At 36.4% G+C, this 18,107-nt stretch overlaps 1 protein-coding gene across 1 annotated transcript in view; it reads left to right on the forward strand.

Moving 5' to 3' along the window:
• LOC150090443 (integrin beta-PS-like) overlaps nt 1–18,107 on the forward strand; it is a 268,161-nt gene that overhangs the window by 119,271 nt on the left and 130,783 nt on the right. Inside the window, exons 12-13 of the mRNA XM_090389885.1 lie at nt 5,556–5,741; nt 12,891–12,967. Of these exons, the coding sequence (XP_090246011.1) occupies nt 5,556–5,741; nt 12,891–12,967 (263 nt within the window). The remainder of the gene's footprint in view (nt 1–5,555; nt 5,742–12,890; nt 12,968–18,107) is intronic.

An 18,107-nucleotide genomic window follows, 5' to 3' on the forward strand; every position in this document is an offset into this window, starting at 1 on the left:
TAGTTTGGACTGATTAATAACTGGTTTACAGTTTTTGCAAACTTTTATGTAGGCAGAAAAAGAACCTGGAGATTGGACACAAGCCAATTGTGATATGTAATATTCTTATCATGAAAAGCCTTAGCCTATTTATTGGAAAACCAAGATAAAGGACAAGATTTTAAGGTGGAGTGTGGAATCAAGGATTTTATCCTTACAAGAATAATTTCACTGACACATATCTGAGCAAATGTTGACATCAGATGATTTGAAACATTAATCTGACCAAGAAAAAGAAGAAATGAAATTCTCACAGATTGCATTCTTCTAATGCCCAATAACATAAGATTGAGAATGGCCACAAGAGAAAGGCTTCATTGGAGAAGAGACTACCACCAAGTTTTAATCTGAGATGCCTAGAGGACCACTCACTTCGACCCTGTACTTAGAAGGGACATTTGTGAGGAAAGATCAAACGGCCATGTGGTTAGGATTGTCTGGTGTTCTGGTAGGTCATTAGTAATTGCAAAAGCCTCAACATCTCAACCAGCTGGTTCTGTGTGACTAGAAAACAGAAGCCAGCTAGAGTTGTGAACATTAAAATCACCAAGGAAAATTAACTCAATCTTAGTCAAGTTGAATTGGAGAAAGTTAGGGTTCAATAAGAGGATGTCAGGAATTAATCAATAACTTCATTGTAACTGTTTTTATTTCCACAGAAAACTAGTGCAACAGCTTTTTTGAAGTGTGTGTGCTGCTGTCCATATACATTACCCAGGGGCATCAGGAGTCAGCTGGAGCTGCTCTGGGTTCAGAGAACTATAGAAAAAAGGAATGGAGGGTTCCTCTTTTCTGTATATCTTGATGCCCCTGATATTACCCCAGGGTACAGTCATCCCTCTTGAATGTTAACATATGAATTTTCAGTTCTTGTTATATTTTCTTTGGATGTAAATGCTTTCTTTTTTCCTCCCCGATCTGTTTTCATCCTATTAAAAATTTTGCTTATAAATAGAAACCCAGCACATTCTGAACTGTTTAGCCAAATAAAGAATGTGGTTTGTTTTTTTTTTTTTTTTTGGTATTTTCCTAAATGAAAGATTATAAGCAAAATATCAATTAATACTTTCTATTCTTCAGGACTAACAATAAACAAACCCATGATAGTATCATCATGTGCCATTGACAGATCTTGTAATATGAGGATACAGAAAAAAAATAAAAGTTCTAATTAATACAAATTTTATCTTATTGAGATAAACAATTGAGAGCTGTATAAAACTATGTATTATCAATTAATTAAGTAATTAAAGACTAAATGCACAAAACATAATATGATATGGGTTTAAATTAACTATATAATATGTAGTTAAATTTATGGGTAAACTATGGTGTATCTACACCAATATTATATAATTTAATTAAATAATAAAAACTTACTTTCTGAAAATGTTATGACATTCTGAAACAGTTTTAAATTCTCATCACAGATGGATATTTCTTAGCTCTACTGTTTTTAACAGAATCTCAAAGAAAGTTCAAAAATGTAATTTAAGCTAAACTGTTTAGCATACTAGGAATAATATTCTACTGAGTCCCATCACAGTATATAGTGATTTTGCCACTTGTTTGTAGAAGTCTGGATTCAAGTCTTGTCATTCATAGACTGGAGAAATTTGTGAAGTCCATTTCATGTAATGTACTAATTGGCTGTAGTTAGCCAGTCTCAAACAGAGGGAGTAAGTTTTCCCTGTGAGTCATTGCAGGGTTTTTCAGCTTCTGAACACGTGCTTGTGAAGACAAAACAGATATAGCATAAGTTGCTGTGGTACATAAAATCCTATTCTGCTCGGTTTGGGTAATAATATCTTATTTAGAGCTTAATAAATTTGTTTGTTTTTTTTTTTTTTTTTGCAGAATTCATTTGGCATTAATGTTCATCACTTTATTATTAACTCTTTCAGGAGTATGTATATAGATCTGTTTTCATGCATGGGCTCTGGAAGGTCATTTCAAATAATTCATTTATTATGTACAAATTCTCTTAATTTTTTTCAAAATATGCTACTATCTCATCCGTTTTCAGCTAATTGTAGACACTATTTATAATAGATGGCAGCACAGAAAATAGCTTTGAAAATCAGAAGAGAATCACATTGTTGAAACTACTGATTTGATTCGGACAACAGAAACTGAAATTGAAGCATTCGTGTGGAATTCGACCTAATTTGGTAAAACTTAATCAAGAAATATATTTAGTATTTAGTATTTGTATTAGTAATGGCCGCATGGTGCAAGAAAGCCTATGGCTTATGTGCACCAGCCAAAAAAAAAAAAAAAAAAAAACCGAACTAAACAATGATACATAAAATAAATAAATAATAATAATTAATAAAAGAAAAGGAAATTAAACCTATTATCCTATGCGCTTCCCTCACCCGAAGGTACTATCCAGATGACCTTTGAATTTCCCCAAACTGTCATCCTCTACCACCCACGTAGGCAACTTATTCCAGTAATTTATAACTCGCTGGCTAAAATAAAACTTCCTGCAGTCCAATCTAAACATTTCCCCCCGTAACTTGAATTTATGTCCCCTAGTTCTAGCATCATTTATAATCTTGAAAATTTCATCCTCATTCATTTTACTGATGCCTCTCAGAGCCTTAAACACCTCAATCAAATCTCCTCTAAGGTGTCTAGTTTCCAAACTCTGCAACCCACATATTCGAAGTCTTTCTTCATAAGGACACCCTTTTGCCTATCTCACCAGGCGAGTGACCCGTCTTTGCACCCTTTCAAGAAGCTCGATATCTTTCTTTAAATGCGGTGTCCTTACTTGAACACAGTATTCCAAGTGTGGTCTAACAAAAGCCTTATATAATGGGATTATCACGTCCCTATCTCTACTTGCAAAAGTTCGATAGATCATCGATAGGACACCATGGGCCTTCCTTGCAACCTGTTTACAATGCTCAGAGAATTTCATGTCTGACCGTATAGTAACACCCAAGTCCCTTTCCTCCAGTACTGGGTTTAGTTGAACTCCACCAAGTGAATAAGTTATTTTGGGATTACTGTTTCCCAGGTGTTAATACCTTACACTTTGTTGGATTAAAGCATAGTTGCCATTTTTCTGACCGTTCCTAAAGTCTATCTAGGTCTCTCTGAAGAAGCTCAGCTTGACAGTGATCATTAACTACTCTACCAATTTTAACATCATCTGCAAATTTAGACATCATGCCCTCTATCCCTTCATCAGTGTCGTTTATGAAAATTAAAAACAACAGTGGTCCTAATACTGATCCTTGGGGAACCCCACTTCTTACATCAACCCAATCTGAGGAATAGCCATTTATCACCCTCTGCCTCCTGCCCTGAAGCCATCCTACTATCCATCTAAGGATTTTCCCAGTGATTCCAACCTGTTCCAACTTATAAAGCAACCACTCATGTGGTTGACTGAGTCAAAAGCTTTGCTGAAATTTAAATAAACAATGTCGAAATTATTCCCTAAATCCAGCTCGTGAGTGACCCTTTCGAAATAGCGAACCAGATTTGTTAAACATGATTTTCCTTTTACAAAACCATGCTGAGTATCCTTGAGAATTTCAATTCGATCCAAATGATCCTGAATTCCACCCTTGATCATTGCTTCCATGATTTTCCCTACCACTGAAGTCAGACTGACAGATTGATAATTCCCACTTCACTCTTACCCTTATGTATGGGAGATACACTGGCACTTTTCCAATCCAACGGAATCTCCCCAGAGTCTAGTGATGCTCGCATAATTAGCCTCAATGGTTCAATGCACTCACTTGCCACCTCCCTTAAGATTATAGGGTATATTCCATCAACTCCAGGGGCCTTACTGGCCTGTAGACTCGAATGTTTTTTCATTAAATAATCTTGCGAAATTTCAATATCATTAATTACATATTTTTCAACTTCGCTCCCACAATTTCCCATTGCTACAAAAGGTTTTTCATTCGTAAATATCGATGCAAAATAACTGTTGAGTTCATCTGCAATGGCAGCTGGTATATTTAATAATATCGCCTTTCCCTTACGTAAAGGTCCAATCTGGTTTGCCCTGCTCTTCTTGGCATTTATATATGTGAAGAATTCCTTACCCCCCCCCCCTCTTTGCACTGTTTGCTAGTGATTTCTCATAAACTGCCTTTGCCTGTCGAACCTTTTCTGTGGTTCTATTACAGATCACCTTGTAGCTGTTATAGGCTTCAGTACTTTTTATTGCTCTGTAACCTTTCCATGCCACCTTTTTCTGCTCAAGTAATGTGGCAACTTCACTATTCATCCAACTTGGAACCTTCCTCGTGGAGTATTTTTTTTAATGGTATATACGCATTCAAGGCATCTGTGATTAATGTTTTAAAAGCATACCACAGTTCAAATGTGTTCATTCTCTGCACGATATCTACCCAGTTAATAGAGGCCATGTAGTACCTTAAGGCATCGTAATTTCCTTTTCTGAAATTAAAACCCATTCCTTTGCCTTTTACTGCTGCTACCTCTCTCATCATCATCATCATCCACCGTAGAACTCCGTGATCACTTCCTGCTACTGGTTCCTCTACTGTCAGCCCTATTATGTCATCTGATTCATGTCTGATGATGAGGTCTAGGATATTCTTTTCTCTAGTACTTTCCCTGACATGTTGATACAAATAACAATCATCTAGTTGATTTAAAAATTTTGTTCCCCATGTCGAGTTTCCTTCCCATTTTCTCCAATCAATTAGAGGCAAATTGAAATCGCCCATAATAAGACATTGATGCTTACTTGCCCATTCCATTTGCACGTAGAGGCTTTCGTCATAATCTTCACAATCACCTGGTCTGTAGATTACCCCTACTCGTATTATACCTTTGTTTCCAACTATCTCACACCGTACAGATTCTATACTAGCATGTGAAACGTCTGAATCTGGGAAAGCTATCGTCGCACTCAGGCTGCTTCTGATAAGAAGCATTACCCACCACCCCTTCTATCTACCCTATCCTTCCTAAATACATTATACAAGCCGTATTGAAACTCATCATCCCCAATTTCCGGGTGGCACCATATCTCCGTAAGCCCTATTATGTCCGTGTTTCTTGTTTTAACCAGCAGTTCGAATTCGCTCATTTTATTGACGACACTTCTAACATTACTATATAAACAATTAAGACTTACTGTTATGTAAATAGATGCAGAGGATATTATTGCATTAAAAAAAGTAATGACTGGTTTATATTTACAGAATTTTTTTTTGGATTTTGTTTTAATTCTGATTTGATTTTTGACAATTTTACTTTGATATTGAGCAATTAAGTCAATATAAGAACACCTTAGTATATTAAAGCATTTATTCACAAAGTTTTTGTTTTTACAAAATTTTAAAATTCCACAAAAAACTCGCTCTTCAGAGCCCGCTGCTGTCAAAAATTCAGTGAGAGAACTCACACCCACGTGTGGCAAACTAACTGCTGAAAGAGTTAGACATTTGTTTAACGTCATTCACTTTAAAATAAATATTATAATATATTATTTTTCTTTCTTTCATCATTAGGATTACCCATCTCTCAGTCAAATCAACACAAAAGTTGTGGAAAATAAGATAAATGTTATATTTGCTGTTCCTGAAAATGCGTTGTTTACCTACGAAAGAGTTGTTGACCTTGTAGATGGTTCTCATGTAGAATTATTGGCCTCAGATTCATCAAATATTGTACATCTGATTAGAGACCAGTATAATGTAAGCATTTTAAATTTACTTTAATAGTTTATCTGAGTTTGTTATTTATTTGTTATTTAGTTTTTTTTAGGAGCATTAGCAACTAAGGCCATATTGCTCCGGGATATGCGGTGGTCATTCCCTGACCTTTCCGTATTTGGTGGTGACGGGTTCGAACCCCGGTCTAATCAAGAAGCGTGTGCTACGCACTGCTGCTCCTTCCCACCTGGCTACGGAGATGCCAGTTTATCTGAGTGGGATAGAGATATTCATCTTTATGCATATAACACAAGCATGTGTATTATAGTATGTGCTGTACTCTGAAAAGCATTGACACCTCTAACACTATTGAAGTACATTACTGACTAGTTAAATACCTGTCAATTTTCCAGTTTTGTTTGAAGATTTCCGGTATTCACATGTCTTTTATGATTTTCTTGTTTCCACATTAGTACACTGTGATCGCTCCATCAGTGGGTCTTTAACCTGCAGATTCTAAATGCATGAAGAAGCACTGCTGATAACCAGCTCCAGAGTATTGCTTCCTCTTTTTACTTCTAGCTGGGAGGATACAATGACTAACAGATTAACAGTAGCCACAGCCAGAGGGGAAAGTGATTTTTGCACTGCTTCTATTGGAATGAGCAGCAGCCTGGAAAACAAGGTGCTGGGGGTTTTGAAGACTGGTGGGAGTCATCATGGAACAAATAAATACATGGGTGTTAGGGTAACTAACAGTAAGGACAGGTGCATGTATACTTGCATGTACACCAGTGCTAGAAGTATAGTAAATAAATTTGATGAACTTGAAGTGCTAGTCAAGATCAAAGGCAGATATTGTTGTAATATCAGAAACATGGTGTCATACAGGCGTAAGCAGTGAAGAATTGAAATTTGGGAAGAACAATGTGTATGGGTAGGATAGACAGGATAGGAAGGGAGGAGGGGTTCTGCTGTTAGTTTAGAAATACAAAATCTAGGGAAGTGCATCCAGTTGACATAGATGGACAGTGCAATGTTGAGTCGGTTTGGTGTGACATAAGTGCTGGAAAGAGAAAATGAGAGTAGGAGTGTGTTATAGGCCTAATGACTCTAATGAGTACAATGAACAGTTGTACAGAGAAATAGAGTGGACTAGTAAATCAGATTGTATTATAATGGGGGATTTTAACTTCCCAGATTTTGACTAGAACTTGGGTTGGTCACTTGCACACTAGCAAGACTTGTTGATTTATTGAATGATTGTTTCCTGCAGCAATATGTTTGAAAAGCAACCACAGAGAGTAATACTCTTGATCTGGTTATCAGCAGTGATTATTCGTACATTAAGAATTTGCAGAAAAAGGAACTACTAGGTAGCAGTGATCATAGTGTACTGATGTGGGATTTGCCATGGGTGAAGGGTGGGATTTTGCTTTGGTAAAGGTGACTCCAGTGGTCTCAAACAGTTTTTCAATTCTGTACAGTGGGATCAACTGATGATGTTACCAACAGTAAATTCTAAATGGGAAGCATTCCAAGAATTAATCTTAGAAGCTACTAGGCTTTTCATACCAATTAAGAAATATTGTTCAAGGTTTTGGCCTAAATGGATGTCAGATAAACTAATGAGACATGGCAGAGAGGAAAAGTGTGTGGGATGCATATATATTATCAGATGACACAGAAGAATATCATAGTTATAAGCTAGTCTGTAATCACAAAGGAGGTTTGACAAACGAAGGCATATTACAAGAAATTTATGGAAAAAGATGCTAAGAAAAACAGCAAGGAGTTTTTACTTGTGTAAACTCTAGAAGGAAGGGGATGAATCAGGTTGGTCTGCTTGATATTGATGGTTTGACTGTTGATGATCCTGCTCAGATAGCTAACAAACTGAATGAATATTTTGCATCTCATTCACACATGAGGAATTCTGTATGGAAGTGGAGGACAGAAGCTTATTAAACTCTAACAGGGAACTTAATGATTTTGTAATAACTGAGAGCAAAGTGGGGAAGCAATTGTTGAAGTTAAACATAAGAAAGTCATCTAGGATGGATGGATTCTACCCAGTTATATTAAAGGAGGTGGCAAAGGAAGTAAGGAAACAAACCCTTTGCCATAATTATGAGAGCATCCTTGAACTCAGGGGAAGGCCCCACAGACTGGAGATGTGCAAATTTATCTCCCCAATTCACAAAGGGGGATCAAAGGGTGACACGAGTAATTACAGACCTGTTAGTTTAACTTATGTTCCAGGGAAAATAATGGAGTCACTGGTTAAAGTATTGCAGGATCATCTAGACAAGACTACAGTAATAATCCAGACACAGCATGGGATTTTTAAGGGAAAGTCTTGTCTGACAAATTTGATTGGATAACATGATGTGGTTACAAAGGAACTGGATGCAAAAAATAATATTGATTTCATATACTTGGATTTCAGGAAAGCTTTTGATACTGTTGTGCATGATGACTACTGTAAAAATTGGAGCAGTATGGGGCAAGTTGCTGCAATGGATAAAAGGGTGGTTGAGTGGGAAAAGACAGAGGGTAATCAGTGGACACTGCTCTTTGTGCACAAATGTTTTAGTGGGTTTCCCAGGGTTTGGTGTTGGGCCCACTGTTGTTTTGTATATTTATCAATGATACTGATGAAGGTATATCAGGCTTAATGTCTAAGTTTGCAGATGACACAAAGGTTGGCAGGGTTGTTAACGACAGTAAAGACAGTATGTTACTATGACTGAATCTAGATAAGTTGGGCAAATGGGCTGAAAAGTGGCAACTGAAGTTTAACATTGACAAATGCAAAGTACTGCATATGGGTAGAAGTAACCCCATAGAAATGTACCAAATGTGTTGTAGTACACTTAGGGTGGTAGAGAATGAAAAAGATCTGGGAGTAATTGTGCAGTCAGATATGAAGTTTTCTGAGCAGTGCAGTTAGACTGCCAGAGCAGGTCATGGGGTATTGTCAATAATATACAGGAATTTTGCTAGTAGGGAAAAGGAGGTGATTGTCCCTTTATATAAGGCAATGGTCAGGCCACGCATTGAGTACTATGTACAGGTCTGGAGACCTCATTTTAGGAAGGATGTACTGCGTACAGGTCTGGAGGCCTAATTTTAGGAAGGATGTAGAGTTTCTGAAACAAGATTGGTGAGGTTAATGAAGGGATCCTCCTACCAAGAAAGGCTTAAGAACTGCAAATTGCATTATCTGGAGATTACGAACCTGACGGGGCATAAATTCAAATTGAGGAAAGATAGCTGTAGAATAGATGTGTGGAAATTATCCTTTAGCCAGTGGGTAGTTGATTGCTGGAACAAATTTCCATCTGTTGTTGTGAAGTTGATAGCTTCAATAAATTCAAGCAGGAATTGGACACTTTTAGAGGGAATGGATGTGTGAAATGGTATTTTTTTTTTTTTTTTGGCTGATTCTACATAGGTTTGCTTTCTTGCATCATATGCTTCTACTACTACTAACATGCTACTGTACAAAACAAAGTCATCCAAGAAATCTACAAAAGTCTTGCTAGTGTGTGAGTGATCAATCCACAAATTCCAGTCAACATCTGAAAAGTTAAAATCTCCCATAATGGGAAATTCTGATTTGCTTGTCCACTCTGTTTCTCTGTATAGCTGTTTGGTTTACTCATCACAGTTATTAGTCTTGTAACACACTCCTACTCTCTATTTTGTTTTTCTAATGCTTATATCAGACTCAACATTGCCCTCGTCACCCATGTCAACTGGATGCTCTGCCTTCGATTTAATATTTTTTTTTAACTAAGAGTATAACCTCTCCTGTCTTGTCTGTCTTACCTATATACTTATGTATGAGTGACACTGCTGTTCCTACAATGTCTGTATTCGATGACTTAATCAGTATTTCAAATTTATTTACAGCCTAGCATTAGTGTACATGGAAGTATACGTGCACGATTTCTTACTCTTAGTTACACACCTCATGTATTCGTTTGTTCCATGATGTACCACAGCAGGCCTGAAATCCCAGACACCTTGCTTTCCAGGCTGCTACATGTACCAATAATAGCAATGCAAGAATCACTTTCACCTCTGCCTGTGGCTCTACTTAAACTATTAGTCTTTGTATCCCCCTGAGCTAGTATTTTTCCAACCCACTTATCACTGCCTCGATAGCATCAGCAAATATTCTTACACTCTTCTATTCAAGTGTATCCCTTCCCTGTAAAAACAGGCTCTCCTGTAAACAAGCACAGACCACGCTGAGAAAAATTCTACCTCATGAGCCTTGCACATTGTACAGACTGAAATGCATAAAGTATTAAAGGTATATCATTCCCTTTACATTCTGATAATACGCAGTGCTGTTATGGACTTACATTTTACACATCTATTCTGAAATAGCATTGTAATTTAGTTTGCTGGAACTGATGGCAGTATGTTTTCAATACCTAATTCTTAATAGTGATTGTAAGATGCAATAAATGAAGATGTTCACTATCACTCAGACATTCTAACCATGCCATCACCTCATTAATGTTTTCAAGCACTTTAATTTCTGTGCTTTTTCCTTATGTACAGCATCCACATTATCTTCTGAATCACTCCCTGTGTTACTGGCCTTCTGTTTGCCAGTTGTCTTCCCACTGTTTACCGAGGCTGTGATTTCTTTCTTCCTTGCTCAGGTAATGCACAACTGGAACTTCTGCATACACTTCAATCCATGCAGCCAAGTATTTGACAAATGGTAGCCATACTTGGTGGCAAGACATACCTCCAGGTATGTTACAAGTAGCCTTTGCTTCTTGTTCTGAAAATGCTGCTAATTCAAGGTTATTAGTGATCTTTTCTTTTCCAGCACTTTTCAGTTACAATTTTTACTTACTTTCTTCCATGCTAATCCAGTACTGTATGCAACGTCTTTCAGTGTTAATGAATTCAGAAATTCTAGAACTTGAATTTTTGAGTTCACAATACCAGCAAGTAGTTCACTGTGATAGTAGGCTTTAAAGGCTCAAATACTGCCCTGATCCATGGGCTGAATTAATGCCGTTGGGTTCCTTGGCAGAAATGCTACTCTGATCTTGCCATCTTTCGATTTGAGGACATCACCCAAAGGATGGGTTAGGCAGTGAACCAACAGTAACAGCCTTTTATTCAGGTTTTTCAAAAAGCAAATAGCATTTCACTGATGATTTAAGCTCGCTTTCAAACCATGAATCAAAAATATCACTCATCATTCAAGCATTGGAGCTGTTTATATAAATCACAGGTACATATTTCATGTTGACATGCTTAAAACACAGGACTTTAATTTTTACTTCAATTTTTACTAATGCACAATGGCTTTAGCTTGTGATTTCCAGGCTTGTTTGCACACTAATTCTCTCTGTTAGTTTTCATGCCCACTTTGTTGGGTGCCTTTTTAATATCCAGTGACCTGTTGGGAGAAGTTTATAGTGTAGCTGTTCATCTGTGAATTCATCATCTTGAATCACATTATTCTGAAATTCAGAAATGCTGCTTCTGCTGCTGTAATGTCACCAAATGTAGATTTGCCTGCAAGACCAACCTGATATATCCCATGATGAGTCTTCCATCTCCAAAGTTGCCCTTCAGAAGCTTTAAATATGTCATCATCTCTACCAAATAGCTTATGAAATTTAAGTGCCTGTGCATTCAAAATTACACTATTTATTAGTAGTACTCCACTCTGCATCTGTAGAAATTACTTGTATAAGCGTTAGTCCACATCACTGTTTTCACAAAGTCTAGTTTTCTTTCTTTGGAGGCCTACTGCATCTTCTGTTGAGTCTATGAATGAATGCAATTTTTCTTTTTCATCCAACTACGGATCATTCTTTCTAGAATCCTTCATTCGCGAATTATATTGCATTTTGTTTTGCCACTCTTAACTCTTTCGATAATCTTAACTTTTCTTCAACTTTATAATTTTTCTTTTGGTAGCCATCACTTCAGTCCTACTGATTTACTAATTTTGCCATGTATTTATTTTTGATTCTTTAGAATTTACTGTGCTTTCAGAAAACTAAAATCAGAAACAAACTGTCTAGCCTATCATAGTGCTGAAGTGAAATCACATGAGTTCTCCATAAATCACTTGTCATTTTGTGTATATTTTTGTTTAATTTAGTCCTTAGCAGTTTTTGCTATCCTGAGTGTAACTTCTAGTCAAAGAAACAATGTTGTGCTGTTGTTGATAAAAATTTACTTTGTAACTAATGTGTAATACACTTGACAAATGGTAGCCATATTCCCCTCCAGAGGTAGCTGTTTGGAATTAACATTCCACTGATATTCTCTTTTATTGCTTCTCTTGCTGAGGGGAGAAACTGGGTGTCTACAGTAATTAGTCTCTGATGAGTCCTGTTGTTTACAAAAATTATTTTGCAACTGACTTGAAGTGAATTACAGCCAATTTTTAGCTAATTTTCCCTCCTGGAAATACAGTAGTAGGATGTAGAGTAGATCCGAGTATATGCTGTATTCATTTTTTCCAGTTTCCAATATGAAATTGCTACTTCTTTGAACACACTACTTTTTTTTTTTTTTTTTTTTCCATAATTCATTTTGGGGGACATAATCTTAGCCACGCTATATCCGAAACCACTGTACGAAGAGGCATGTTGTATCAAGATTGTAATAAAAAAATGTACTGCGCCTGTAATACACTGCATTTTTTTTTAGCTGTATGTATAAACAGTTATGGCATAGTTTTCCATATAGAGAGAGAGAGAAAGAGATTTCACTCAAGTTATTTTTGTGAATAACTTATGAGCGAACCTATGCAGTGTGTAAATTGGCCCATGGCTATGCTCTTTTACAGCCTTCTATATGTGGTGATAAAAGTGACAAGCTCTGATGTTAAAGGCTTGAACTTGTTATTGACTATTTTGGATTGGGACAAATATGTTATCCACCTGTCATAATAAATTAGTTGAAAGTATCTATAGAAGGGCTGTGGCTATAATTAAGACAAAAAGGTGAGTTCACATATCATTATTTTCATGAACAAGTGAACACTTCCTTGGAAAGCAGTGTCTGAATGCTTTTGAGAGTGTAATATACATGATTACCTTTATCATCAGTTATATAACATACAATGCAAATACTCTGTTAGTTATTTCTCATTTTACTATTATTATTTTTGTAATAGTCATGTTCCTATTTTAGAGAATTCGATCAACAGTGGAACTGAAAGATAATTCAAGTGACTTTATTCAGATTAATTACTTCTCCAGTTGCCTTGGGTATGATAATATTCTTTGTAAATACTATTTTAACTTTGGAAGTTATCATTATTACAGTAATGGTATATTGTAATAAAGATATTATTATAATATTGATTTTTACAATATATCATTTTAATATTATATTTTTAAAAAAATTTAAAGTGTAAATTATGTGTATTATTCAAATTTAAACATGGTTTTCATCAAAAAATTAGAAAAATCAGTTTGCTGCATTTGCCAAATGCTGTTTATAGAACTGGCCTTAAATATAGAATCTGCCTACCAAAATAAAGTGATATTATAATCTCAGTTTCAGTTACTAAAATTTACCAGTGCATAAAGTATACAAAAAAAAACATTTTAATATAAAAACGAAAATATCAATTAAAGCTGATATCATTGTGAATTTTAGTGTAATCTCTCCAAAATAACAATCTCACGTTAAACTTAATGAATAAAAATTGGAAATTGATTAATCCTTAAAACTAAATGGAAATAATTCTAAGCCAAAGCGGTTTATATAACATAATTCACAATTTGAATATTTTTAACATTTTTTTAAAATTTTTATTATTTATTTATTCTTTTTTAATTTTGCACAACCATTAGTGTAATTCTTGATCCTATCCCATGAATACAATACATAGGGTATTTATAGTTCGTGAGGAGATTATTAAATATTTCATTCAGCAAACTTCAAGGGTTATGTGCAACATGTATAGAAATTTTGCTGTATGACACCCTTGGAATGAGAACTGGCATGCCAGGCTGGAGGAGGGGGTGAGAATTGTGTGGCCTACTTCAACTGTTACAAATGGCATGCATTGAAGCAGGAATGATATGACCATAGTCACTTTTTCCAAGGTGCAATACCATGGTTATTTCAGGGCTTTGAGACCAGCGCAATTATTATAATAATAATTTGTTAATTTTATTTTTTCATTTTATTTATTGTCTATTATTTTTTAAATACAGTAGAACCCAGATAAGAAAATCCTGCAAAAGAAGTTTTCCCTTGTACTAAGTTTGGTTTCTTAATTCCCAATTTCAGCTCTATATATTGTAATGTATTATTTTCTCAGGTAAAAAGCTTTCCTACATAAAAAGTACATGATAAAGAATACACAGTGTATTATTATAATGACATTTTCCCATTTACTATATTTTTTAAATAGAAATTCTTTATTTTTATATTTAAAAAATATTAAACAATTTAATGTGGAAGTAACATATTGCAATTGTTTTCATTGATATCCATAATTGGATAGTATCAATTACGTGAAGCACAGCAGAACATTTACCATTAAGTTCTGAAGAGTTCAGAATTACATAGTGCAGCGTTTCCCAAACTGGGGTCCGTAGACCAGCTCCATGGGTTCACAAAACAGACTCTCTGGAACTGGTCAAATTATTTGTTCTGTGTATAGTAAATTGATGATAAATAAAGTTATTATATATTTATGTTAAAATAAGGATAAAGTTGAGTTGTTTTACATAAAACTTTGAATTTTCTTTTCAGAAAACCCAGTGTTCACACACACACACACACACACACACACACACACACACACACACACACACACACACACACACACACAGAGAGAGAGAGAGAGAGAGAGAGAGAGAGAGAGAGAGAGAGAGAGAGAGAGAGAGAGAGAGAGAGAGAGAGATGCAATTGTGCCCCCGTATCCGCTGATTCGGTTAACCACGGGAAAAAAACTAAACTTAACACACTACTCGCATGTCCAATACGATACTTCCCTTTATTTTGTACAATGTCATGTATGGTTTGATCACCAACATTATAATGGTTCTTTAGAGATTTAATGGATGCACCGTTTTCAAACTTTTGAATAATTTGAAGTTTTTGTTTAATTTGAAAGTACAACTCTTGCGTTTGCCCATCATTCTCGTGATTTCTAAACAAAAAAAATAATAAAATAGTTACTATAAAAAAAAAAAATTCTAACATCCCTGACATAAATAAAGAAACAAAATTTGTCCTTTTGTGGTGTGATGGAACACAACAATCAACGCAACGCACTAAATCAAACTAAGCATTTGGTCTTTTATTTTGAGCGGTAGGCGTGAAGACAGCGGGGGTTGCAAGATAATAGGTACACTAATCCGGTTCTTGTCGCTTATTTACGACTTGCAAAATATCTGTTTATACCTATTCTAGTCTAGTTATTACTTGAATTTTATGATTTCTGGTTATTTTATTTATTTATTTTTTTTTTTTAATTTGGAATCTTGAAGTATCCCGGTTAATCCAATCCTGGTAAATCGAGAGTCTGCTGTGCTTTATTACTGTATTTAATGTTGGTAATGTCTATACTTACATATAAATTTATATGTATGTACAAAAAAATCACATTATATATGGGGTCAGCAGGTGTTCGCTTATATCCGCGATTTCAGCCATCCACAGTAGGTCTTGGAACGTATCCCCTGCGGATACAGGGGTCTTGCTATATATATATAAAAGGGTCTGCAAACTTTTTTTTTTTTTTTTGAAGGGGTCTATCCGAAGATCTCAGCAGTTTGGGAACTGCTGACTTAGTGGATTGTTGCCGTGTCTTATTGTAACTGTGACCTTTTAAGGCATATTAAAAGCTGAATTTGTAATATTTTTTATTTCTGTAGATTACCATTAGTATTTTTGTTAATTCTTTAAAAAAAAAATCCATATTTTTGTCTGTCTACCATATTGGCCATAATTATTTGTCCCTCCTTGGCAGTTTTATTTTAACGCTATGGAAATTCTTTTCACATGTTTATGCTTGTCTGAAGTATTTGGTAATGAGTTTAATGAACAGAACGTTAAACATTAGAAATCTTCAGTTTAAAAATTACTTTCCCATAGGCAGTGTAAAGGATGTGACAACCTCAAGGACCCATAGGTCCTTGAGGTTGTCACAGACATTCTCTCAGATTTGCCAGACAAGCTGTACTTGCTACCTGGGATTCTAAAATGCTAATGGAACTGATATTCGGGTGACACTCAAGTCAAATGGACCCAATTTCGGCGAAGTCCGGAAGATCTGTGACAACCAAATCCTCTGCATGCACCTTCACGATGGTGGGACTGTTAGTAATCCTGGGTATAACCTCCATGCACAAGCACACGGTGGGTGACCACCCAGGTGTGAACCAACATAAGCAGGGGTCGAGGTGTGGTGCCCACACCACATGGAGGAATGCCACCCCTCTGTGTTACCAGGCATTACTAGGTGGTAGATTACTCTCATCAACCAGTGCAATACCACCACTTTGCTTATTGGAGGCTTAAAATGGTGGAACCCATGTTTAGTTTCCAGAGCTAAGTTCCGGTCAACCCTTCCCCATCTCTTCCATCATGCAGTACGATTGATGAATTTTGAGGTTATGATGAACATCGTGGTGAGATCCAATCTTCCTTAGTTTTCGAGGGTAGCTCTAAAACGGTGTTCGCAGGCCGGCCGCTAGTTAGTACACTGGACCGAACCTATTGGTAACTCTCTAGGAGGCTTACAGATCAGCGGTGCCTCCGTAGCCAGGTGGGAAGGAGCAGCAGTGCGTAGCACACGCTTCTTGATTAGACCGGGGTTCGAGCCCGTCACCACCAAATACGGAGGATGCGGAAAGGTCAGGGAATGACCACCGCATATCCCGGAGCAATATGGTCTTAGTTGCTAATGCTCCAAAAAAAAAACAAACAGCAACTAAAATAGATTCCAGATCAGCTAGTGTATAATCTTGCTACCTCTACTCTGCCAGATAGTGACTGGAGGGAGTCCGAGCAGTGTGTATGTGGGGGGCATCGTCGAGGCCACATTATGTCAAGGATCTGGGTATATTCTTACCATGTGTATGCCATATCCAAAAAATTCATTACTTCATACAGCATGTCCCACCCACTTTTTCTTACCATTGAATACACTATGAATTGTCAAACTAATAGAGCAAGCTTATCTGCGAAAAGATCTAAACCTCCCAAGCACTTCTTAATTGATTTCACAAATATACGTGGTCTCAATTCTACTCTCAACGATGTCCATTTCCACTTGCAGTCTGCCAAACCCCATGTACTTTTTCTCACAGAATCTCAGTTATCAGTTGATTCAAGTACTGCTCATCTCAGTTGCCCAAATTATTCTTTGTATGATTCCTTTCGCCTCAAAGGTGGTACTTGTGCATATGTCCGTTCCGATATTCCCTGTCAGAGACTTGGTAATTTGGAATCTCCTCTTTTCGATCTTCTCTGGCTTAAAATCTCTCTACCTCATTGTTTCAAATTCATCTGTTGTCTCTACCATTCTCCGAACTCTGTTAATCACTTGGAGCTCTTTGACTTTGCAACTCTCTTTGCAACTTGACTTTCTCCAGTCCAACTTTGCTAACAGTGAGGTAATTTTTCTTTGTGATTTTAATGTTCACAACTCCAGCTGGCTTCCGTTTTCTAGTCACACCGACCCAACTGGTCGAGATGCTGAGGCTTTTACAATTACTAATGACCTTGCACAGATTGTTCATTTACCTACAAGAATACCAGACATTTCTAACCATACAGCCAACATGCTTCATCTTTTTCTCACAAACAATCCTAAGTACACAATTTAAGTGAGAGGTCCTTTAGGCACCTCATATCAAAACTTGGTGATTGTGTCTTCTCCAATGGACCCTTTATCTCATGGCTATTCTCCACCTCGTATTGTTTGGCATTACAAGAATGCAAAATGGGAAGACCTGTGAGATTTCTTTTCTCCTTTTCCTTGGTTGGATTACTGTTTCAAAACTTCTGATGTCAACTTTTGTTCAGACCGTGTCAGTGAAATTATTCTTGCAGGAATGGAATCTTTTATTCCACGCTCCACTTTAAAATCTCGTCCTTTATCTAAACCTTGGTTTTCCAATAAATGTGCTAAGGCTGTTCAAGAGAAGAACGTTGCATATCATATTTGGCTTGTTTCTAATTCTTCAGTTTCATTGTGTAGGCAGAAAATCATTTTCTGCCTACACCAAAGTTCGCAACAATTGTAAAGCAGTTATTAATCAGTCCAAACTAGACTTTGAACAGGCTAAGAGTAGAAAACTTGCTTCTTGCCCTAATGGTAGCTGAGCATTCCGGTCTCTTGCTAAAGCTACTGGCAGCAACTTTTGCCCATTTCTGCTCGCA

The sequence above is a fragment of the Mastigoproctus giganteus genome, chromosome 2, assembly GCF_048544385.1.
Source record: "Mastigoproctus giganteus isolate SK-2022 chromosome 2, ASM4854438v1, whole genome shotgun sequence".
NCBI lineage: Eukaryota > Metazoa > Arthropoda > Arachnida > Uropygi > Thelyphonidae > Mastigoproctus > Mastigoproctus giganteus.